Source organism: Neoarius graeffei, chromosome 14, assembly GCF_027579695.1.
Source record: "Neoarius graeffei isolate fNeoGra1 chromosome 14, fNeoGra1.pri, whole genome shotgun sequence".
NCBI classification, from domain to species: Eukaryota; Metazoa; Chordata; class Actinopteri; order Siluriformes; family Ariidae; genus Neoarius; species Neoarius graeffei.
In genome coordinates this window covers 2899359-2924795 of record NC_083582.1, presented here as the reverse complement: position 1 = coordinate 2924795, position 25437 = coordinate 2899359, and the positions used below count along the sequence as shown (strand labels likewise).

The 25437-nt window shown below is 47.6% G+C and overlaps 1 protein-coding gene across 1 annotated transcript in view; it reads right to left on the bottom strand.

Moving 5' to 3' along the window:
- Window positions 1-25437, bottom strand: part of LOC132897874 (A disintegrin and metalloproteinase with thrombospondin motifs 14) — a 93504-nt gene that overhangs the window by 9067 nt on the left and 59000 nt on the right. Inside the window, exons 9-19 of the mRNA XM_060939127.1 lie at window positions 16639-16771; window positions 16404-16517; window positions 15905-16053; window positions 15329-15501; window positions 10795-10928; window positions 10547-10670; window positions 9551-9631; window positions 6330-6493; window positions 3148-3313; window positions 2445-2577; window positions 2049-2259 (exon numbers count right to left, since the gene is read on the bottom strand). Coding sequence (XP_060795110.1) covers window positions 2049-2259; window positions 2445-2577; window positions 3148-3313; window positions 6330-6493; window positions 9551-9631; window positions 10547-10670; window positions 10795-10928; window positions 15329-15501; window positions 15905-16053; window positions 16404-16517; window positions 16639-16771 — 1582 coding nt within the window. The remainder of the gene's footprint in view (window positions 1-2048; window positions 2260-2444; window positions 2578-3147; window positions 3314-6329; window positions 6494-9550; window positions 9632-10546; window positions 10671-10794; window positions 10929-15328; window positions 15502-15904; window positions 16054-16403; window positions 16518-16638; window positions 16772-25437) is intronic.

Sequence of the window (25437 nt, the reverse complement as noted above, 5' to 3'; positions counted from 1 at the left end):
CCTGTCCTGTAGTCCGGTCCATCCCCTCGCCTGTCCTGTAGTCCGGTCCATCCCCTCGCCTGTCCTGTAGTCCGGTCCATCCCCTCGCCTGTCCTGTAGTCCGGTCCATCCCCTCGCCTGTCCTGTAGTCCGGTCCATCCCCTCGCCTGTCCTGTAGTCCGGTCCATCCCCTCGCCTGTCCTGTAGTCCGGTCCATCCCCTCGCCTGTCCTGTAGTCTGGTCCATCCCCTCGCCTGTCCTGTAGTCTGGTCCATCCCCTCGTCTGTCCTGTAGTCTGGTCCATCCCCTCGCCTGTCCTGTAGTCTGGTCCATCCCCTCGTCTGTCCTGTAGTCTGGTCCATCCCCTCGCCTGTCCTGTAGTCCGGTCCATCCCCTCGCCTGTCCTGTAGTCCGGTCCATCCCCTCGCCTGTCCTGTAGTCCGGTCCATCCCCTCAACTGTCCTGTAGTCCAGTCCATCCCCTCGCCTGTCCTGTAGTCCGGTCCATCCCCTCGTCTGTCCTGTAGTCTGGTCCATCCCCTCTCCTGTCCTGTAGTCCGGTCCATCCCCTCTCCTGTCCTGTAGTCCGGTCCATCCCCTCGCCTGTCCTGTAGTCCGGTCCATCCCCTCGCCTGTCCTGTAGTCCGGTCCATCCCCTCGCCTGTCCTGTAGTCCGGTCCATCCCCTCGCCTGTCCTGTAGTCCGGTCCATCCCCTCGCCTGTCCTGTAGTCCGGTCCATCCCCTCGTCTGTCCTGTAGTCTGGTCCATCCCCTCGCCTGTCCTGTAGTCTGGTCCATCCCCTCGTCTGTCCTGTAGTCTGGTCCATCCCCTCTCCTGTCCTGTAGTCCGGTCCATCCCCTCTCCTGTCCTGTAGTCCGGTCCATCCCCTCGTCTGTCCTGTAGTCCGGTCCATCCCCTCGCCTGTCCTGTAGTCCGGTCCATCCCCTCGCCTGTCCTGTAGTCCGGTCCATCCCCTCGCCTGTCCTGTAGTCCGGTCCATCCCCTCGTCTGTCCTGTAGTCTGGTCCATCCCCTCGCCTGTCCTGTAGTCTGGTCCATCCCCTCTCCTGTCTTGTAGTCTGGTCCATCCCCTCTCCTGTCCTGTAGTCTGGTCCATCCCCTCGCCTGTCCTGTAGTCCGGTCCATCCCCTCTCCTGTCCTGTAGTCTGGTCCATCCCCTCTCCTGTCCTGTAGTCCGGTCCATCCCCTCACCTGTCCTGTAGTCCGGTCCATCCCTTCTCCTGTCCTGTAGTCCAGTCCATCCCCTCAACTGTCCTGCAGTCCAGTCCATCCCCTCTCCTGTCCTGTAGTCCGGTCCATCCCCTCGTCTGTCCTGTAGTCTGGTCCATCCCCTCACCTGTCCTGTAGTCTGGTCCATCCCCTCGCCTGTCCTGTAGTCTGGTCCATCCCCTCGCCTGTCTTGTAGGTTAGTTCACTGTCCATCCCCTCGCCTGTCCCCATTCTGATTAATCACCTAGCCTGCCCCTAACCTTGTTCATTCCCCGGCCTGTCTGTTAGTCTAGTTCATCATCAAAGTTTTATTTTATCCAAATTTCTCTTTGGGGATGAATAAAGTTCATCTCCCTAATCATCCTCTAATACAGTCCAACCATTAGACTGAATCCTATCTCCTAATCCATCACCTGACCTGTCTTGTAGTCCAGTCCATAGTCCATCCACGAGCCTGTCCCCTAGTCTAGCTCATCCCCTAGCATGTCCCATAGTTTAGTCCAACCCCTGTTCAGCCCCCTAGACTAGTCCCCTAATCTAGTCCATCTCCTAGCCTGGTTCAACCCCAAGCCTGTCCCCTAGTCTAGTCCACAGCCCATCCCCTAGCCTGTACTGCAGTCTAGTTTATAGTCCATCCCCCTTATCTAGTCCATCTCATATCCCCTCAGTCTAAACTATCCCTTGTCACATCTATTTATTTCTGTCCCTCATTCTGCTGTCTGCCTCTTTCTCTCTCTCTCTCTCTCTCTCTCTCTCTCTCTCTCTCTCTCTCTCACACACACACACACACACACACACACACACACACACACACACACACACACACACACACACACAGACCTGTGACCAGGCTCCAGTCCTCCACTGAGCAGGGCAGGGTGTGGTGGAGTTACACGCTCGGTGTGTGGGCGGTTTTTCTGAGCTGCAGTATTTGGTGTGTAGGACTCTGTGTGTGCCATTGTGTTGAGGCTGAACACACTGAACCACACGTGACTGAACACCCAGCTTACCACATGACTTACTGCATGCACCCCAGTCCTCTGTTATCCACCTACACACACACACACACACACACACACACACACACACACACACACACACACACACATTTGCACATTCATAGGCTAGCTCATATAATAACCTGACAGAGATGGAGAGACAAAGAAGGACAGAGAGACAGACAGTCACACAAACAGAGATAGACAACCAGGAAGAAAGACAGACAGACAGACATACGTGGGTGGACTGCAGTCGTTGACATTGCAGCGTTTGCGGATGGGTTTGGGTCTCTTGCTGAGATCACATAGCGTTCTCTGCACCAAATGCCCATCACTCTTCCTCCTGCAGCCGTACTTAGCATACTGTACACCTACACACACACACACACACACACACACACACACACACACACACACACACACACACCATGCATATAAACACACATTAATCCCATTCCATACAGGACCTGCTGCAGCAGTAACCAAATCCTGTAACCCTCTAATTCAGCAGACAGGACGTTTACTTATTTATTTACACACTATTTTCTCACTTTATCTCAGACTGAATGCTGGATTTGTGCAGCTATGAACACAACCAGACTGCGATTGACTCAATAACACACACTCCACAGGCTGTGATGTGGGGTCACGTTGGTGAATTAACTTCAACCACAGAACAGTTACTCCTAACGTCCCTTCTGTTCGTAAACGACTCTGTGGTCAGATTGACGGTGACGCTGACCATCGACGTGTTTCCACAGAGATTCCAGAAACACTTTGGGAACTCTCGAGCAGCTATCATGAAGAAGAACTACACAGTACTGAGACGAGGCTCAGGTCATGTTTCCACTGCACTGCAGGACTCGTTAAATCAGTGCTGATCTCACACACACACACACACACACACACACACACACACACACACACACACACACACACACCTCCTCCGCAGGGCTTGGTGCACTGTGTCCAGCTCTTCAGTGCCCAGTCGTAACTGTCGAGTTCAGACAGCAGCACGTTGTTGTTGGTGATGACGGGAACCAGATCCTCATGGATGATGTATTTATAACTCAGACTGATCTTCCTGTCTTCTTCTTTAGGAACCACCTACACAGAGTAATCACACACACACACACACACACGTCTATGGTTTACAGACACCAGATCCAAAGTGCAAAAGTGAGTCAGTTATCGGAACTCAGAGCCGTTATTATTGACTCCGTGTTCTAATGAATCAAATAAAAATAAACTAGCCAATAAACACACTTAAATATGATTCAGTACACATTACACCTTCAGCACTATCTGATTGTTTAAATACCAATTAATCTCCACTAATTAAAATACAAATCACCAATTACACAAGCATATCTAAAATATTAATTAAATCAAACTTACAAACACGACAGCCAATCAGAAGTGCTGTGCTCAGTCAGTGAAACTGGTTTTATCCAATCAGGATGCTTCCATTCAGACCATTAAACAATGACAAGCAGTTTAACTGAGTAATCCTTTTAATATCAGGCCACACATTAAAGATTATCAGACTTAATTATTCGTAGTTCATTACAATTTTTTTTAAACTCATCTTGGACATCATAGCCAATCAGAAGTCCATTAGTGAGTCATTAATCACATGATCAGAATAATCAGCCTACACATTCACCAATCAGCCTGTTAGAAAATCTATTTAACATTAAATCCAGAACATCTGGCTGTTTAAATCCCCAATCTACACTGTTACAAAAATAAATAACCAATTAATAACACATCAGCCAGTTTAATTAAAGAACAATGACAGTTTATGTTCGCCAATCAGAACTCCCAGGCTCAGTCAGATAACTGGATATTATGAATTATTTTATTTTTAATCATAATCACCTGAGTACAACGGTGTATTCGGGCCATTGTAGGTTTAAAAAAAAAAGAAGATGCAGTGGTAATGTTGTGAGAAAGCAGAGCGTCAGTGACGCAGTACCTCTCACGGCCGTACCAATCACAGAACCAGGGAGAAACTCATGGACAGACTGATTAGATCTTCCAAATAAAACAATCAGAGTCAAAATAAAAACCCACAGAGACTCTGCTAGGAAAAGAACATTTCCAGAAAGTTCATTACACAGCTAGCAATTTCTTAACGAGAAGTCAACAAATGATGTAGTAACTTTTTGTGAAGAACAATTAGATCTTCAAAAGAAAACAATCAGAATCAAAATGCATTAAAAACTCAGGAAAGAGAAGCGATTTTCCTGAAAGTTTGTGAATCGGCCTAATTCGCAACTTGGTAATGAAAACTCACAGAATCAGGGAGTAACTTTTGTACACACTGATTAGATCTTCCAAACAAAACGATCAGAATCAAAATCCAGTGAAAATTCAGGGAGGAGGAGCGACTTGTGTGACTTATGGACAGATGCCAGATGCCGTGGGATGGCAATAGCTCATCAGCCTGTGGTCATGTGGGCTAAAAAACTTCAGAGAAAACTTCAGAGATTAAAAAGTTCAAAATTTACAGGAAATGAAACTTAGTGAAACACTCAGTGCGTTTACATGCACATCCAAATCGAGCTGCTGTCGGTAATCGAGCTAAGGGTCCCAGCAGGGGTGCAAGAGAAATCCAATCCTACATGCACACAAGGAAATCGAGCTATTGTGTGAGATACATTGTGCACCCGAGCCACAGGTGGCGCTACACGCCCCATCGTGTTGGTACACTTCTGGTTGTCGTCGTGAAGAAGAGCTATTCAAGAGTATAAACAAAGTTATCAGTTCCGTGTTCACAAGAAGAACGATGACAAGGACAGCAACATCGAGATATATATATATCTCATCTCATTATCTCTAGCCGCTTTATCCTTCTACAGGGTCGCAGGCAAGCTGGAGCCTATCCCAGCTGACTACGGGCGAAAGGCGGGGTACACCCTGGACAAGTCGCCAGGTCATCACAGGGCTGACACATAGACACAGACAACCATTCACACTCACATTCACACCTACGCTCAATTTAGAGTCACCAGTTAACCTAACCTGCATGTCTTTGGACTGTGGGGGAAACCGGAGCACCCGGAGGAAACCCACGCGGACACGGGGAGAACATGCAAACTCCACACAGAAAGGCCCTCGCCGGCCCCGGGGCTCGAACCCAGGACCTTCTTGCTGTGAGGCGACAGCGCTAACCACTACACCACCGTGCCGCCCATATATATATATATATATATATATATATATATATATATATATATATATATATATTCAACTCCTTAAGCTGAATGAGCATGAACTCTATCTCCTCATTGCTCCAGAAGTGCACGTTTCTACTACTGTTGTCATGCCGACCGAGGCTGTTGTGTTTCCCGCTTGTGGTCTCGTCACTCGTCACTTCCGGAAGGGGCAGTGCTGAAGTAAGTAGCTCGACTACGTAGCTCGATAGGGTTTACATGCACTAAGTAGCTCGGCTACAATCGCATAATCTAGGTCGTGTAGCTCGATTACGAGAAATCCAGTTCGGTTCGATTTCAGCCGAGCTAAGGTGTTTCCATGCCATTTAGAACTTCGATTTCAGTCGAGCAACGGCAGAAATTCGATTTTCTCTATGTGCATGTAAACGCACTCAGTGTTTTTTGGTTAAGGACCCCAATCGCTTCACTTTGCAGGTCGGATCAACGCCATCACACCACAGACCCCACGGCCGAGCTGAGAGTTTTAGGAAACGCCGTCTTTCTTCCTGGATCACGCAACATAAAATAATAAAGCACTAAGAGATTTTCAACTACATTTCCCAGAATGCACTGCAGCCAGGAAGCTGGGAAGCAACAGAGATTTTTTCTCCTAAATCTGTGATTTAATAATCTCAGAGAATATCCAAGCCATTTAACTTTAAAAAAGCTTTAATCTTGGAGAATCTCAGAATATTATCTCCACCTCAGCTCCATTTTTTACCTACAGTGGCCCGAATACGTCACCGTACCTGAGTGGGAAAAAACCCAGAAAGTGGATGGGACGATACCGAGACTGTACATTCCTTAAAATGACCCATATTCAGCTAAACACTGTTCATTAAACATTATAACGAGGTTTGAAGTGTCAGCGCTGGAGTCACGCAGGTTTGTTGCGTTTCTCTCACCAGCACTACGATGCCTTCGTGCAGAGGGCCGACGGTTTTTAGTGTCTCTTTATCGCCCTCAATCGTGTATTCCCACTCCAGCCCGCTCTCGATGAACGTCTTCGATTTCAACTCGTCTCCTTTTGCATTGAGGATGAAACTCCCGGTCACCTGACCTTTAACCGCTGTGGAACAGAAACAGGGTTTTAACAACTATTACAAATTATTTATTTCTTCATTTATTAAATAACAACAAATCACACTTTTTATCCATTTATAGTTGCATTTAATGCAGAGATAAATTCGGTGTCAGTGGCTGAGCTCCAGCAGAGCGACAGGTTCGGTTCTGAAACTGAGCACAGCCCATACTGGAGGGACTTGTTGCACAGAACACAGAATCTCAATTAAACATGCATTTATTATATCAAATAATTTATAATTTATATATATGACCAGCTGAGAAAAATCATAGCAGCAAATCTCAACAAAAATGCTCATGTCATATAAACACAAGAAAAAAAATTTTTTTTAAAGCAATAAAAAAGAGAAAAGGTGGCTGTGGTCATCACAGAACCACTGTTACTCCAACACACAGGGTTTTTTAATGTTTTATTGCAGTTGAACTCGGGATGATTTCTGGGTCCAAACATCAGCGTGTGTTTGCTGCACGGGCGATTGCTCTAAGACAACGGGGGAGGCTCAGCCTCCTCTAAAAATTCTGGATCTGAAACAGCAATGTTATTAGTTATAACATTGCTATTTCAGATCCAGAATCATAGAAATATATGTGTTCAACCCAACTACAGTGCAAAATCATTCCGTTATAACTTTCCCCAGTTCGCCTAATGTGCGCGTGAGTTTTTCCCCCTCGTGACAGCGCGATGCAGCCCAGCCTCAGTGCACTTCAATGGCATTTGGGAGCTCTGCGCTTTTCAATATCAAAATGCAAGACGATTATTGGACAAATACTGCGAAAACGCCCGCCCACCGGACTCCCAGCCTCACAGTGGGAGGGACATGGCAGTTTCCGCGAGGAGACTGGTGATTGGTGAAAGCGGCCGGATATTTTCTTTGATTGACAGCTCGTTTCAAATATAGACAGGCAGCGGTGAATCTCAGTTCAGTCCCATGCGGATTCGCGAGTGCTGTGGTGTATTGTAAGAGATCAGCTTACATTTCGATTTCATTCATTACATACGGTTTCTACCAGCTTTTTTAGTTTGTATATATTTTCATTGTAAATAAAGTGTAAATATAGTGTTGTCAAGTTTGCTATCTTAGTTCCAGAAATTTCGTTTATTTGAGTGACTGAACTTGAACTTGAGGGGGCTAGTCAGCTAGCAAGAAAGCTGCGCACGGATGCCGAGCATTGCTGATTTAATTTTGGCAAAGCCATTTGCCAGTCTTCCTTTCGAGGAAAAAATTAAAATTAAAGAGCAGGGTAGACCAACGCCTCAAACTGACTTGGTGAAAAAGGTAGGGAATAATACTCGTTCCTTTCAGCTCTCCTGGTACGAGAAAGTGAATTGGCTAACAGCAAGTGACCCACATCAGCAACAGTAAATAGGCTACTTTAGTAATATGTCATGGATGGACCAAAAATATAGAATCTATTTAAAATGTTTATGCTGAGTATATTATATTGGAATATATATTTCTCTGGATATGAATTAAACACAGCTACAATTTGGAAAACATTTTTAAACAAAAACACAGCCGAGAACATTTCACACTACAGACCTGGATTAAAAGTGAAGGGTTATCAAAATTATCAATAAAACATTTCTCAGTCAAAATCAGTAAAATATAGGGAAAGTGTCATTGAATGAAATGTGTGGCCCCCAGCTCTATGTTTGGCTCCCCAAGGTCAGTGCTTGTGCCTATTCCAGAACACTCTGCTGTTACTGCTGAGGTTCCTCACAAAGAGCTGCTTTCAATAATGATCAATTTTTAAACAACATGCCACAATTTTAAAATATAAAATGTTAAAATATACCCCTCCCCCCCAACACCACCATCATGTATATTGGACAGTAGGCTAATGGGCCAAAAGAACCTGTTATTTCACAGTTTGTGACGCTGCCAACAATCAGCCAGATCAGAGGCAAGAGTATGGGCAAAATTGATGTGTTTTTTCTTTTTTCTTTTAAAATCTGGAAATATCGTAACCGACCAGCCTCCCCTGTTTGAAAGACTACCAGCCGCCACTGGTTTGTTGGTGTGATGAGTTTGTGTGTTTGATTCTCCAGAACATTTCTCCGAGCAGCGCTGTGATAACGGCGCTCTGAGACACAGGCTGGTGACTCCTGAAGAGCTCGTCACTGCAGATCAGCAGGTTTTTGGTTTTTCACTCTGAGCTTGAATAGCAGGGGGTAAAGGATGATGTCAGGATGCTCGAGATGAAGGAGCAACAAAACCAGACAGCATGCTCCTGATTACTCTGAACACATCCTGAACTCTGGACCAGGAAATTAAAGCATGTCTCTGGGTCTGTTCTTCCTCTGATATTTTCAGGAAGAGGAGGAGTTTCCATGATCTGCACTACATTCTGTTTCACAGCGTCACTACTTTTTTGGAAAGTAAACCTGCTCTAGTGTAAGAGGAATAAATCACTTGGGGACATGCTGTTAGAGTAAAATAATCAACTACAGTGCAGTAACAGTAATCACACCTTCATCACACCTGTCTTCACTGTTGATTATTTTACTGTAACAGCGTGTGATTTACTCCTCTGAGACCACAGTGTGGGTGTGTGTCAATGTCATGAATAAAGCTCACTCAGTATTTTACTGTACCAGCAAAACACACACACACACACACACACACACACAGTGTGTTATTATTTTTATTCTTGTTGTGGTTGTACCATGGTTATGGATTTGGTTCCTTAATAATTCTCCTCTTTTTACTTTTCCTTCTCTCTGTGGAACAGGACTCTGCAGGTCTTTAGTCGGGTAGGAACTCACTCCAGTCCGGCAGCGTGTGAACGAGCTGATGGGTTGAGTGGAGTCTCATGAGAATGTGAATCGACTCAGTGCAGGAAGTGAATGAAACCTGACGTGCTTTCCACTACAGGGTTTTATTTTATGAAACGAGGTGTTTAAGGAAGAAGAGCAGGAGAGACGGCAAGAGAAGGTGATGTCATCATGTATTCCAGTGAAATATTATAAAAATAAAACCATGTGATTGACATTCTGCTGAGATCATCGCATTTATCATTTACTGAAGCTTCCAGAACTCACCCATGAGGTGCGGAGACGATGCTTTCTCCTCGATAACAATGTGTCTCGCTCCGGCCGGGATATCAAACACCTTCAACAGACCTGATGGGGGGGGGGGGGGGGGGGGGGGCAGAGAGAGAGAGAGAAACAGAGAGAGAGAGAGAAACAGAGAGAAACAGAGAGAGAGAGAGACAGAGAGAGAGAGAAACAGAGACAGAGAGAGAGAGAGAAACAGAGAGAAACAGAGAGAGAGAGACAGAGAGAGAGAGAAACAGAGACAGAGAGAGAGAGAAACAGAGAGAGAGAGACAGAGAGAGAGAGAAACAGAGAGAGAGACAGAGACAGAGAGAAACAGAGACAGAGAGAGAGAGAAACAGAGACAGAGAGAGAGAAACAGAGAGAGAGAGACAGAGAGAGAGAGAAACAGAGAGAGAGAGAAACAGAGAGAGAGACAGAGACAGAGAGAAACAGAGACAGAGAGAGAGAGACAGAGAGAGAGAGAGAGAGAGAGAAACAGAGAGAGAGAGACAGAGAGAGAGAGAAACAGAGAGAGAGAGACAGAGAGAAACAGAGAGAGAGAGAAACAGAGAGAGAGAGAGAAACAGAGAGAGAGAGAGAGAAACAGAGAGAGAGAAACAGAGAGAGAGACAGAGAGAGAGAGACAGAGACAGAGAGAAACAGAGAGAGAGAGAGAGAGACGGAGAGAGAAACAGAGAGAGAGAGAGAGAGAAACAGAGGGAGAGAGACAGAGAGAGAGAAACAGAGAGAGATGTTTATTAGAATGCTATTGGTGTGTAATAATAATTTGTACACTGACTCTGTCTCACTGTTCAATAATGAACTCTTCTGTAAGAATCAGTGACAATGTCGCATTAAAGTTTAATCAGAGACGAAACGAAACAAATCCACAGAGGAGCAAAAACTGTGAGAATGTTTTTCAATTAACATCCTTTTGCTTCATGTTCTTCTTCTTCTCCTCATTATTATAATTATTATTAGTAGTATAATTATAATTACCTTTGAGTTTGGGTGTTTTGGTGAGCGTCAGCTTGACAGTGCGACAGTGAGAGTTGTCACCTTCACACACACCGCACTTATCTTCCTGTTTATACGAGCCGACTTCTTTATCACACCCCACGTGCTGACAGACAGACAGACAGAGACAGAAATAAGGATATAAATCACTGAAGATGACAGTCAGTTAAATATTAAGACAGAATTAGAGAGATAAACAGAAACAGAGAGACAGACAGGTCTCGCCTCACCAGACACTCTCCTCTGGCACACACGCTGAATGGATCAGTGTAACTGCATCGCGTCCCATCATGCATCACCTGATTCATAAACACCACCTCCCCTGTCTCTTTAGAGCGACAACTCAGCTCACACTTACGGTCCTCTGAACACACACACACACACACACACACACACACACACGAAAACGTAATCAAAATTATAATGAGTGTTAGATCAGCGTTTGTGTGTCTCAAAGTGCGGTAGTGCGTGTCAGGCCTGGGCCACACCAGCTGCGTCACGTGTGTAAGACAGCTGCGTCACTGCACGGCTGCGGCTCGCACACGTGTGTTTGTCCACGCCGCCGGTGTTGCTGCTGTGGTGCTGCTGCCAGTGCTATCTTTCCACATTGAGTTTGTCTTTGATAATCTGCATCTGTCACGTCTGCGCTCAGGACTCCACTTCCCAGAGTTCACAGCAGCCTCCAAACATGGCCACCATGGACTACAATAACCAACCTGCACCTCACCGCGCTCAGTCTCCGGAGCACCGATCACCTCACACACCTGTTCCCAATCACTTCCTCATCGCCTCTGGGTGGAGAAGGACTCTCTGTTCACATGCTCATGGCGAAGTAAACACTCCGCGTTCCCGTGCCGACTTTACCAAGCCTCGGTCCTCGTGCTGTTTATCTGGTTACTGAAATAGTTTTGTATTTTGATTTAGGCTCTCTGTCTCCGCCTGTGATATCCTGTCTGTGTCTCGCCTGACCACGGCCTGTTTATCGACACTGTCTTTGAGCTACGATTCAGATTTGTCTGCCAGCTTTGCCTTTAATAAACTCTCAGCTGTTTTTACATCTGTCTGTCCCCTTCCCCGACACCATCAATAACAGAATGTTTGGTTTCATTTCATTATCATTTTATATTTAGTTTAGACAAACAAATGTTAAGAAGTATGTGTGTTTAATATATAAATAAATAAAGTAACAAATAATCTCTCTATATTTTCATGTCTGTGACGTACAGGCAAATATTCAAAATATAGTAGGAAGTGTCAATTATACAATGTTGAAGGTATGATGTTGTGGCAGCGGGGGCGTGGCCAAGCGGCGGTTTGTGAATGGAAGGCGGGGTCAGGGAAAGTGATTGGCAAAGTCAGGACACCTGTTATCAATAATGTTGTGTCTCTGTGTTTTGCAGTAAAGATGGGAGGTAGAAAAAGAGGGAGAGAGTGATGAGAGGGGAGCTCTCCCAATCAGAACACGTGTGTGTGTGTGCGTGCAAACACACCAAGTGAAGCTCATCTCATCTCATTATCTGTAGCCGCTTTATCCTGTTCTACAGGGTCGCAGGCGAGCTGGAGCCTATCCCAGCTGACTACGGGCGAAAGGCGGGGTTCACCCTGGACAAGTCGCCAGGTCATCACAGGGCTGACACATAGACACAGACAACCATTCACACTCACATTCACACCTACGCTCAATTTAGAGTCACCAGTTAACCTAACCTGCATGTCTTTGGACTGTGGGGGAAACCGGAGCACCCGGAGGAAACCCACGGGGAGAACATGCAAACTCCACACAGAAAGGCCCTCGCCGGCCACGGGGCTCGAACCCGGACCTTCTTGCTGTGAGGCGACAGCGCTAACCACTACACCACCGTGCCACCCCAAGTGAAGCTGGAAAGCAAAATTATTATTAAAATAAAAGTTGTGTGTGAACACCATTTCCCACCTGCCGAGCTTCAGTATTCCACCCACACCAGGGAAATACCACAGTGGTGCTGTAAGCCGGGATACTGAAGAAAACCACCTATGGAGTCCTTCCCATCTAAGGACTTGATCCATGCCCTCGCTACCGCCCAACGGAACCAACACCAAGCGCTGATAGCCCTCTGGAAGGAGCAGGAACAACGCTTCGAAGCCTTGCTGCTGGCCCAGCAGGAAGATCACCAGGCGTTCCGGAGCCTGCTCGCATTGGCGGGGTCCCTGACTGCGACCACAGCAGACCTTCCCCACGTCACCCTCACCAAGATGAGGCCGCATGACGATCCGGAAGCCTTCATCACGCTCTTTGACTACCATTACTGACTGGAGAGGTGCAGCTCACCGTGCAGCAGCTCCCCACTGACAGCCAACTTGTCTACATGGACCTGAAGCAAGCCATCCTGCATGCGTGTCGGGCACTCCCCAGAACAACATCACCAGCACTTCCGGATGCTGACTTTGGAGGAGGTCGGCTGGGGGTTGGTTTTCGGTCAACACCTCTGGGACGCCACCTCTTCTCTCTTTCTCTCTCCTTCTCCAGCCCATCCCCACCACCGCCACACCTGTGGTGTCCTCCCATCTGTCCCTTCTGTGTCTGTGTCTTCCCCTCCACAGGTGAGTGACATCCATAACACCGGTGCAGAGATGAAGCCTGGGCTGGTGTGCTGGCGCTGCAGGGAACCTGGGCATCTCCAGGGTCAGTGTTCCGCAATGGAGGTGGGAGTGGTGGTCTGGATCCCCGACACGCCAGAGACCACCCTTGATCGGGCCAGAGCGTATTGTATACCAGTGAGTGTTCAAGGGGATACGCATCATGCATTGGTGGATTCTGGCTGTAATCAGACCTCAGTCCACCAAAGCCTGGTGCAAGGTGAGGCATTGGGGAAGTGCCTCACCTTGCACTTTACCACAAGTGGTGAGGGTTCTGTGTGTGCATGGGGATGTTCACAGTTATTCATTAGTGTCCATCCACATTCTATTTCGGGGAGAAAAGCATAGCGTAAAGGTGGCGGTTAACCCGCATCTTACCCACCCGCTGATTCTGGGGACTGATTGGCCGGGGTTTAGAGAATTAATGGAACATATAGTAGGAGGTGGGTCCTGAAATAATACATCACAAAGGGATCCTGGTGTGGCCTTGACTGAGGAAGCTGTCACAGAGCCGTCTACGTCTGCACCACGTCAGGACAATGCGAGAAGTGAGGAGCAGCTCGCCCCTCCTCCCTCTCTCAGGGAGTCCCTCGAGGATTTCCCGTTAGAGCAGTCGCAAGACGAGACTCTGCATCATGTGTTTAACCAAGTGAGAGCAATCGATGGTCAAGCTCACCAGCCAAATGTGACGCCCTCCTTCCCATGCTTTGCTATTATTAAGGATAGGCTGTATCGAGTGACGCAGGACACTCAAACCGGTGAACAGCTGACCCAGTTGTTAGTCCCAAAGAGCTGTAGGGAACGTGTATTCCATGCAGCTCACTTTAATCCAATGGCTGGGCACTTAGGACAAGATAAGACACGAGCCTGAATAATGGCCTGGTTCTACTGGCCAGGGATGTCTGTCAGTGGTGTGTGGCATGCCATGAATGCCAACTAGTAAATCCTGCAGCCACTCCAAAAGCACCTTTGTGCCCTCTCCCTCTAATCAAGACCCCCTTCGAAAGAATTGGTATGGATCTTGCTGGGCCATTAGATTGGTCAGCATGAGGATATCGCTTTATTTTAGTACTGGTTGACTATGCAATGCGATATCCGGAAGTGGTGCCTCTCTGCAATATTTCAGCATGCAGTATTGCGGAGGCGCTCTCCTGCATTATCTCCCGAGTCAGGATTCAGAAAGAAATCCTGACTGACCAAGGCACTACCTTTATGTCACGAACACTTCGCAAGCTGTATGGGTTATTGGGAATTAAATCTATCCATGCCAGCATCTATCACCCACAAACAGACGACTTAGTGGAACGATTTAATCAAACATTTAAAAAATCTAATTTTAAAGTTTGTAAGCAAAAATAATTGGGATACATAGCTCAAGCTCCTGTTATTTGCAGTACAAGATGTCCCGGAAGCCTCCACGGGGTTTTCACCATTTGAATTATTATATGGGTGAGAGCCTCGTGGCATTTTGGACGTGCTGCAGGAAAACTGGGGAGAGGGACCTTCAATGAGTAAAAATGAAATTCAGTACATTCTTGATCTGTGTGCATAGCTCCACACCCTCACGCACTTAACCCAAGAGAATTTACGGCAGGCACAAGAACGTCAAGCCCGGCTGTACAACAGGGGCACGCACCTTAGAAAGTTCACCCTGGGAGATAAAATACCCGTAATATTGCCCACTTCGAGCTCCAAATTAGTCACCAAGTGGCAAAGGCCTTTCGAGGTCACATGGTGAATCGGGGACATCGATTATAAGGTGAGGTGAACGGATAGGGGAGGGGCACTGCAAATATACCACCTCAACCAGCTAAAACACTGGAATGAGGATGTACCCCGCCTCTCGCCCATCATCAGCTGTGATAGGCTCCAGCTCGCCCACGACCCTGTACAGGATAAACGGTTACAGATAATGGATGGATGGATGGATGGATGGATGGATGGATGGACATCATGTCAATATGATAAAAAACCCAGATCTTTCCACTGTCTTTCACACGTGTATATACTGCATGTGTGCATGTGGGTGTGTACAGGTATGGCTGAGTGTGTACGTGTGTGTGTGAGTGTGTACAGTTGTGGGTGTGTACAGGTATATGCAGGCATGTACAGATGTGTACAGGTGTGTTGGGGTGTGTTGTTAGTTACCTTCTGGGTGTTCATAGGGCAGCCAGGTGTGTTTGATGTTGTTGTGGTATTTGTTACTGCGTTGGACACACTGCTGAGCTCTGAAGTCCTCATACGGGCCAGGACAGTCCTCAGTGTTACAGATCTGATAATCAAACTCAGAGCCTGGACACTCACGTCCCCCATACGCTGGACTACACACACACACACACACACACACGGAGGGAGAGGGAGACAGGGAGGGAGGGAGAGAGAGAGAGAGAGAGAGAGAGAGAGAGAGACAGGGAGGGAGAGGGGGAGAGAGAGAGAGAGAGAGAGAGAGGGAGGGAGAGAGAGAGAGAGACAGGGAGGGAGAGGGGGAGAGAGAGAGAGAGGGAGAGAGAGAGAGGGAGACAGGGAGGGAGAGAGACAGGGAGGGAGAGGAGGAGAGAGAGAGAGGGAGAGAGGGAGAGAGAGAGAGACAAGGAGGGAGAGGGGGAGGGAGAGAGAGAGAGGGAGACAGGGAGGGAGAGAGAGAGATGGGAAGGGAGAGAGTGACTACAGAAATGTATGGATTTAGATGTGTGTGTGTGTGTGTGTGTGTGTGTGTACACTCACGGTGGGTTGTTACACTGGCGGCTGCGGAATCGAACCCCTCCCCCACACGATCTGGAGCATGAACTGAACCTTCCCCATGAACTCCATCCTCCATCATGACCATACAGCTGATCAGATGATCTCCAGATACAGTGACCTTTAAAACACCACTACACACACACACACACACATTTAGGTTAAATGCGGTTATTAATGTTATATGATGCTGGTACACTATCCAGCACCCCCTGTGCTATACTGATGGAAGATGTTTCGGTGGGTTCAGGTGCCACCGAAGGATTTTTGATCAGGGCTGTCATACCAGTGTTGTCCATCAGGTGGTGCCAGAAACCCACCAGAAAACTCTGACCTCAGGGCCTGAGATAACTGAACTCACCTTCAGCAGCTGATAGCAGGATCAGAATAAAGAGCACACCTGAATATGTACAGAGTACAGGCGTGTTGAGGCGTGTTGAGGCGAAGTATTTATGACTTATTCAGTGTGTTAATGAAGTCTCACCTTGCCAGGTGCACACTCTGTTCCATCCACTGGAGGTCCTTTCTTGGTCTTACAAAAATACTGATTATCAGGATGACTACACCACAACTGCTTACACGGATCATATGTCCTGAACTACAGAGAGAGAGAGAGAGAGAGAGAGAGAGAGAGAGAGTCAGAGAAAGTTTCAGTACAGTATAAAGTGGGCTATTCTGAGCTGAACAGATGTGCTCAGGGTTACAGGGCGGAGTCTTACAGCTGTGCACATTGTGTACCCGACACCGAAGTCAAAGCGACACTGTTCATCCATGGAGTAGTTGATACCCGGGAGTTCAGGGAGTTTAGGCCACTTGTGCTCAAAAGGGTCGTCTAGGAGACAATCATAGGAACTGCAGAGAAAAAAAGACGAGACACAATTCACACAATCACTGTTTAAGTGATTTAAAGGAAAAGAAAGCCCATGGTTAAAATACAGTTACGAAGATAGATTATGATATAAACTAACAATTCATGTGAATAATTGAAAATAATGAGTTCACACAACTAAGAAAGATAGCCATCTCTGAAAGAGAAAATCCCCCCCCCCCGATTTTTTCCGGCAGTGCTCTGACATCATTTGGGCGCAAGACACGGAAGCTCCGCATAGTGATTAAGACTTTAAGCTGCCCCTAGCTGGAGATTATTTCATTTAAAGTTTGTATGAAAAAAATTTAAAATTCCATTTCTCTAACAAAAAAGTGTAGGGGGAAAGATAATCCTGATGTCGCTGATAAACAGCGAGGGAAGAGTGAACAGCTGATCCACTCCTACGTGACTGAATACAGGGAGGCAACTTTTCATATTTCTATCCCTGGTACAAGTTATGCTGCCGTGACGCCTCATTCTGCAGACTGTAACCTCGCTAGACAACCTACAAACAGATCTGCACACAATCTGACTGACCGAAATCTGTTGAAGAGGCAAGTGCGCGAATTTTTCCACGTTCCTGGCAGCATAAGCACTCGTTAGCACGCTTAGCACGCTCTCGACTCATTCATGAAAAACTTCCTCATCAAGACATCCCCAGGCTAGCTTACCGTAATTACCGTAGTAGACAGTCCAACCCCCGCGGCAACGCAGAAAGAGGGGAAACAAACACTGCTTTCCTATACAGGATTCATGTGAACATTAAGGGGGATGCAACAATGGCAGAAGTGAAGAAGGAGAAGAAGAATTTTAATTTCCCTGAGGGAACCCTCCCAAAGGGATCAATAAAGTTCTATCTAATCTAATCTAATCTAATCTAATCTAATCTAATCTAATCTAATAAGAAGAAGTCTTTATGTGTCACATGCACACTCAAGCACAGTGAAATTTGTCCTCTGCATTTAACCCATCTGAAGCAGTGAACACACGCCTGCACACAAGTGAAAAAACTCACCTGCATCAATTCCCAAAGGACAAAAAGGTAAGAAGGTGATGGATAAACGCCATTTGCCGCAGAGGGACAGAACTCTCACGGGCTGACGGGTCCTTCGGGTGCAAAAACAGCACATTCACAGCTCGTGTGCTCGGAACATTTTTTAGAAAATTGTTTCACTCAAACAACTCGGATGCCGCGGCATTAGGAATACCGTACACGCCAGCGCCGAGTCCACATGCGGTTCCAACAATTTTCAGCCCAAAAGTGGACAAGACAAACGAGACAACACGGTCAGTAGTCCGCAAAAGAGAAGTTCAAAGGGTAAGAAGACACTTTTTATGGCTTCCCTAAGTTTTTATTAAGCGTGATAAGTTATTTTGAGTTCCTTTGTGCATAAACGTAATAACTGCTGATGCAGCTAAGCAGCTTGGTGTTTGTTGGGTGTCTTGCTTTGATTCAGTGTTTGTCAGAAACGCCTCGGTAATGACGAACTAAAACAACTCTATAAATATTATTCACTTGTGTGGAACTAACTGATATGTTAATGCTTGTTAATCATGATCATCATCGTTATTTGTGTTATTGTCTGAAATACTCAATGAAATCAGTGAAGAAATGTTGCTGGCGCTGTGGTCCATTTTGTCGAATACGGCCGTGTACTGTAAGCGACGTCACACTTTACGGAAACCATTCGGAAAGCAGCTCGGGTGTTTCCGGCAATATTTCCGCCTTTTTCCGTACAAGTGTGCTATAACGCACAGTTTCAGCCTCGTTTTACAGCTAAAGAGTTCAGGTTTGTCTGTAAGTCAGGGCTGCAGCTCATTAATACACTATTTCAGATGTTTAGTGAAAAAAATCAGCATCGTCACCTTAGCAGCCCTTTGGCTTTGCACCTTCAGTACTGAAGAGCGACACTCAGCCTTGCGCCCAAATGACGTCACGCATCGCCCTTCCAACAGGCAACATGGCAGCGTCCTGGTGGCATTAGAGCAGCGATACTAAAACGCTCACAGCTTTCTTATAAATGGTCAAACATGCCTGGAACTTTTCTTACTGGCTCTCAATATTACAAGCTACGGTACCAACCCGTGCATGTATTTACTTTACATTTTCTATTCCTTTAAATATTTCATCATTAATGTTGATTTAAAAACCTGAGCTCTGTTCAGATCCATCAGCACAAATCCACATTAATATCATCCAGCAATAAACCATCAGCTCAGGGGTGCGTCTTTCACTTTCACTGTGACGGGCTAGTTCTCATTTTAAACAGGTCATTAGTGGATGAAGGAGAGAGAGAGAGAGAGAGAGAGAGAGAGAGAGAGAGAGAGAAAGAGAGAGAGTGTGTAACTGTAATCAGAGTGGTGTATTCGACCATCGAGGCGGGGGACAATTCAACACTTCATTTCATCCAAGCACTCAGAGTCTCCCCGTTTCTAATAATATGACAATACACTCTCATTAAAGCTGACATTTCATCTGATGAATGATGAACTGAGGAATGATTCCCGAGATGAAGAGTTATAATATAATATAATATAATATAATATAATATAATATAATATATAATATAATATAATATAATATAATATAATCCTGTAACTTTGTAAAATGTTGACATTCCCTGCTGTATCCAATAGAACAGAATAAAATCCGTTATGCATCAATGATTATTTAATACAAACTTTTTCTCTCATATTCTTTCATATTTTCACTCCTGTTATTACTTTTATTATTTATTTTTACAGTTTATTATAAAGGACCTGAAGCACAGACTCATGCCATATTTATACATTTTCATACATATTAATTTGTTTTAATTATTTGCGAGATTAAGTAAGAGGAGAGATCAGACTGGGGATTGGGAACAGATCCCAGAACCTACCGAGCAGAGACCAGACAGACAGACAGACAGACAGACAGACCAGTCTAAAACCAGGAAATGAGATCTGAAAGCTGTGTGAAATATTCAGACTGGTCATGTGATGAAACTAAACGAGTCAGAGAGATCAGACTGATGGATAAGCAGCGAGATCAGAATAAGAAATGGAAAGAGAGATTTGTGGTCAGGACATCAGTTCAGACTCGCAGAAAAAAAACGCTGACAGAAAGAAAGATTAGACTAAGAGATTAAGAGAGAGAACATGCTGTTAGATAAAACATGAGGTTGAACAGGAAGTGAGATCAGACATTTACAGGAATCGAGTTTAGACTCATGGACAGGAAGTCAGATTAGACTTGTGGGATGAAACTTTAGACTGACAGGCAGAAAGATATATTAGACTGATGGACAATAGGCGAGACAGAAATTGAGATCAGACAAGAAGTGAGATCAGACTCATGGGTAGGATATAAAATCAGATTCATCAACAGTAAGTGAGATCAGACTGTTAGGGTTTTGCTGGGATTCGAACCTGGTTCGTTGGTGTGATAATCCAGCAAACCCCCACTAGGCCACCAGGGGGATGACTCAAATGCAGAGGCGTGAGGCGGAAGTAGAAAAAGAATCAAAAGGTTTATTTAAACTATATACACTATATACAGGGCAAAACAAAAGACAAAAAAAAAAACCAAAGAGTATAATCCAAAAGAAAAGCAAAGTGCAAAAATTCAAAAGCTAAGAAGATCAAAAAACACAGTACAAAGGAAACTGGAGATAAACATAACAGCACAAAGACTCCGTGACAAGAGGACTGAACTCAGGGGTATAAATAGACAAACTAATTAAGGACACAGGTGAAGATAATTAGGCAATTAACACAAACACAAGACACAGGAACAGTGGCGGCCTCTAGAGGCCAAAATAAACACGACATGAAAAGGAAATAACAGCGGCCTCTAGAGGCCAAAACAGTCCTAGTCCTAACAGGACCCCCCCCTCTAGGAGCGTCTCCTGACGTTCCCAGGGCGATCCGGATGGGCCGAATGGAAGTCCCGACATAGTTCTTTATCAAGGACATCCCGAGCAGGAACCCAGCAGCGCTCCTCAGGACCATAGCCCTCCCAGTCCACCAGATATTGCAACCCGCCGCGGACCCGGCGGGAGTCAAGCAGGCGATTCACAGTGAACACAGTCTGCCCCTGGAAGATGCGGGGGGGTGGGGGGTTCCTAGGGGCAGGGGCATACGTAGACGTCAGTACGGGCCGTAACAGGGAAACATGGAAAGTGGGGTTGATCCTCAGAGTCCGGGGCAACTGGAGCCGGTAGGAGACAGGGTTCACCCTGCGCACCACCTTGAAGGGGCCAATGTAGCGAGGAGCAAGCTTGCGGTTCTCCACCCGCAGTGGAAGGTCCTTAGTGGACAGCCAAACACGCTGCCCAGGGCGGAAAGCGTGTGCAGGTCTTCTATGGCGGTTGGCCTGAGTCTGGTTGGTTCTGGAGGTCTGTATGAGGGTCTTCCTGACCTTGCTCCAGGTCTTGCGACACCGTCTCACATATTGATTGACCGAGGGCACCCCCGCGTCCTCCTCCTGGTCCGGGAACAGAGGTGGCTGGAACCCGAATTGGCACTGGAATGGCGACAGCTTGGTGGCCGATGACTGCAGGGTGTTGTGGGCGTACTCCGCCCATGGCAGCCAGGTGCTCCACGATGTCGGGTTATCCATAGCCAGGCCTCGCAGGGTGGTTTCCAGGTCCTGGTTGAGCCTCTCCGTCTGACCATTGGACTGTGGGTGAAACCCAGAGGAGAGGCTGGCAGTGGCTCCGATGACCTTGCAGAACCCGTGCCACACTCGGGAGGAGAACTGGGGCCCTCGGTCTGAGACGATGTCCTGTGGAAGACCAAAGACTCGGAAGACATGATTAAACAAAAGTTTCGCAGTTTCAAGAGCAGAGGGGAGTTTGCACAGTGGTATGAAGCGGCAGGCCTTGGAGAATCTGTCAACTAAGACCAAAATGACCGTGTTACCTTGTGACTCAGGGAGACCCGTGATAAAGTCGACTGCCACGTGGGACCAGGGACGCCGGGGAATGGTCAGAGGATGCAGGAGACCCTGGGGACGCTGTCGTGGGTTCTTGGTTCTGGTGCAAACCTCACAGGACAGGACAAATGACCTTACTTCCTTCTCCATGTTAGGCCACCAGAAGCGTCTTTTCAGGAAGTCCAGGGTCCTCCGAGCTCCCGGGTGGGCGGTGAGAGGGGAAGAGTGACCCCACTGGAGAACCTTGGCCCGGGCTTGATGTGGGACGTACAAGAGGCCTGGTGGCCCCGTCCCAGGACCGGGGTCCTGGCGTTGGGCTCGTCGGACAGCCTCCTCAATACCCCAGCGGACAGGGGCCACAATCCGGGACACAGGGATAATAGGCCCGACTTCATTCTCCCTGTTAGTGGCAGAGAACAGTCTGGACAGTGCGTCAGGTTTGGTGTTCTTGGAGCCGGGGCGGTATGAGAGGGTGAAGTCAAACCGACTGAAAAACAGGGCCCACCTAGCCTGTCGAGGGTTCAGTCTCTTGGCTTGCTGGAGGTACTCCAGGTTCTTGTGGTCAGTCCAAACCAGGAATGGATGTTGTGCTCCCTCCAGCCAGTGCCTCCACTCCTCAAGGGCCAGTTTGACCGCTAGCAGTTCTCGATCCCCCACATCGTACCGGGACTCAGCAGGACTCAGGCGGTGGGAGAAGTAAGCGCAGGGGTGCAGCTTTCCTTCCGAACGTTGAGAGAGCACCGCGCCGACACCACTGTCCGAGGCGTCCACCTCCACGATGAATGGTTGGGAGGTGTCCGGGAGAACCAGAATGGGTGCCGTGCAGAAGCGGTCCTTGAGGTCTTTGAACGCCTTTTCTGCCTGAGGAGACCAGCCATAAGATCCACCTGTCCCTTTGGTGAGGTCTGACATGGGTGCTGCCACAGAACTGAAGTTCCTGATGAACTTGCGGTAGAAGTTAGCGAATCCTAAGAACCGCTGAACCTCCTTAACGGACTTGGGAGTAGGCCAATCCCGGACGGCCAGGGTCTTGGCAGGGTCCATTTGGAGTTGGCCTGTCCGTACAATAAATCCCAGAAAGGAGACCTCGGGAACATGAAATTCGCATTTCTGGGCCTTGGCGAACAGATTGTTCTGTAGCAGCCTCTGGAGAACCTGGCGGACATGGTGGCGGTGCTCCTGCACGGTCTTGGAAAAGATAAGGATGTCGTCGAGGTAGACAAAAACGTATAGGTTAATCATGTCCCTTAAGACGTCGTTGATTAGGGCCTGAAAAACAGCTGGTGCGTTGGTGAGTCCGAAGGGCATCACCTGGTATTCGTAGTGCCCAGACGGGGTGTTAAAGGCAGTCTTCCACTCGTCTCCCTGTCGGATACGGATGAGGTGGTATGCGTTCCGTAGGTCCAACTTGGTGAAGACGGTGGCGCCTTGGAGCAGGTCGAAAGCTGTGGACATCAGCGGAAGGGGATATCGGTTGCGCACAGTGATCTTATTCAGGCCCCTGTAATCAATACATGGTCGGAGCCCCCCATCCTTCTTGCCGACAAAGAAGAAGCCGGCTCCAGCAGATGAAGTGGAGGGTCGAATAAACCCAGAGACCAGGGCATCTTTGAGGTATTCCTCCATGGCCTTGCGTTCTGGCTGAGAGAGTGAAAACAGTCTGCCACGAGGAGGGGTAGTCCCAGGGAGCAAGTCGATGGCACAGTCGTAGGCCCGGTGCGGAGGAAGAACGGCGGCCCTGCTCTTGCTGAATACCTCCTTGAGATCCCAGTACTCTGTGGGAACTTGAGATAACTCGGTGAGATCAGGGGGCTCGGCAGGAGACACAGGAGAGCTAGAGAGCAGACAAGAGGCATGGCATGCAGGGCCCCATTCCACAACCTGGCTTGTTACCCAGTCTATGCGAGGGTTGTGGCGAGTAAGCCAAGGAAGGCCTAGAATAACTGGGAACTCAGGTGAAGGAATCAGGTGCAGGGATATTTCTTCCTTGTGACCTTGAGACTGGAGGAAAACTGGAGAAGTAACTTGGGTGACTCTTCCATCACCTAACGCTTGGCCATCGAGGGCAGACACAGACAGTGGGACTTCAAGAGGTGCAGTCGGAATATTGATGCTTTGGGCGAAGTGAATATCCATAAAGTTCCCAGCCGCCCCTGAGTCTATCAAAGCTTGACAAGAGTGGACAGACTCACCCCAGGAGATGGAGACCGGGATGTAGATTCCTTGGCCAGGGAGTCCGGGAGAGAGGGTAGGCCCCGTCACAACCCTCCCTCGGCTGGACGGGGCGGTCCTTTTCCCAAGAGTTCGGGACATGATGCTCGGAAGTGACCAGGCTTGCCACAGTAGATGCAGCACTTGTCCCTCCTTCTGCGCTCCCTCTCAGATGCGGAGAGGCGAGTACGACCCACTTGCATGGGTTCTGGACAGTCATTGAAGGAGGTAGACGGTCTCCAGGTAGAGGTAGGGAGGCTGGGGGGGCTCAAGGCTTGGTGGCGTTCTCTCATCCTGTTGTCCAGACGAATAGCATGTGAGATGAGGGTTTCGAGGTCACTTGGGCATCCAATAGAGGCCAGACCGTCCTTGATGGGGTCAGACAGACCATGGTGGAAGGCTGACACCAGGGCAGTCTCGTTCCATCCACTTACTGCTGCGAGTGTTCGGAACGAGATGGCGTAATCTGCGACGCTTCCTCCTTGCCGGATGGACATGAGCTTTCGGGCTGCGTCGGTACTGATGTCTGCCTGATCGAAGACCCGAAGCATCTCTTCAGAAAACAGCTGGAAATCAAAGCACTCAGGTCCCTGTCTTTGCCAGATAGCAGTAGCCCAGGCTCGCGCCTTACCAGCTAATAAGGTGATCACAAAGGCAATCTTGCGGCGATCCGTAGTGTAGGTGGTAGGCTGAAGCTCAAAGGTGAGTTGACACTGGGTAAGGAACTCTCGGCACTCACTGTGCTTGCCGTCATACCTCTGTGGTGCAGGAAGGCTGGGTTCGCGAGGTGAAGAAGGCAGCATTGCAGGAGGCACTGGAGCAGGAGTGGGAGCTGGATCAGGAGCAGGAACTGGATCAGGAGCAGGAGATGCAGGCAGAGATGTCAGCTGTGCCAGGGTTTTCCCAATTTGCTGAAGCAGTTCCTCGTGGCGAGCGAGGGCCTCACGTTGGCTGGTGAGCGTACGTCCATGAGCGTCCATGGTCGCTCCGAAGCATGTCAAAGCTGCCATAATTCCCTGAAGGTTGGCCGGGTAGACAGTTGAAGCAGCCTCTGCTGAGTCGGTCATGACGGAGTCTTTCTGTTAGGGTTTTGCTGGGATTCGAACCTGGTTCGTTGGTGTGATAATCCAGCAAACCCCCACTAGGCCACCAGGGGGATGACTCAAATGCAGAGGCGTGAGGCGGAAGTAGAAAAAGAATCAAAAGGTTTATTTAAACTATATACACTATATACAGGGCAAAACAAAAGACAAAAAAAAAAACCAAAGAGTATAATCCAAAAGAAAAGCAAAGTGCAAAAATTCAAAAGCTAAGAAGATCAAAAAACACAGTACAAAGGAAACTGGAGATAAACATAACAGCACAAAGACTCCGTGACAAGAGGACTGAACTCAGGGGTATAAATAGACAAACTAATTAAGGACACAGGTGAAGATAATTAGGCAATTAACACAAACACAAGACACAGGAACAGTGGCGGCCTCTAGAGGCCAAAATAAACACGACATGAAAAGGAAATAA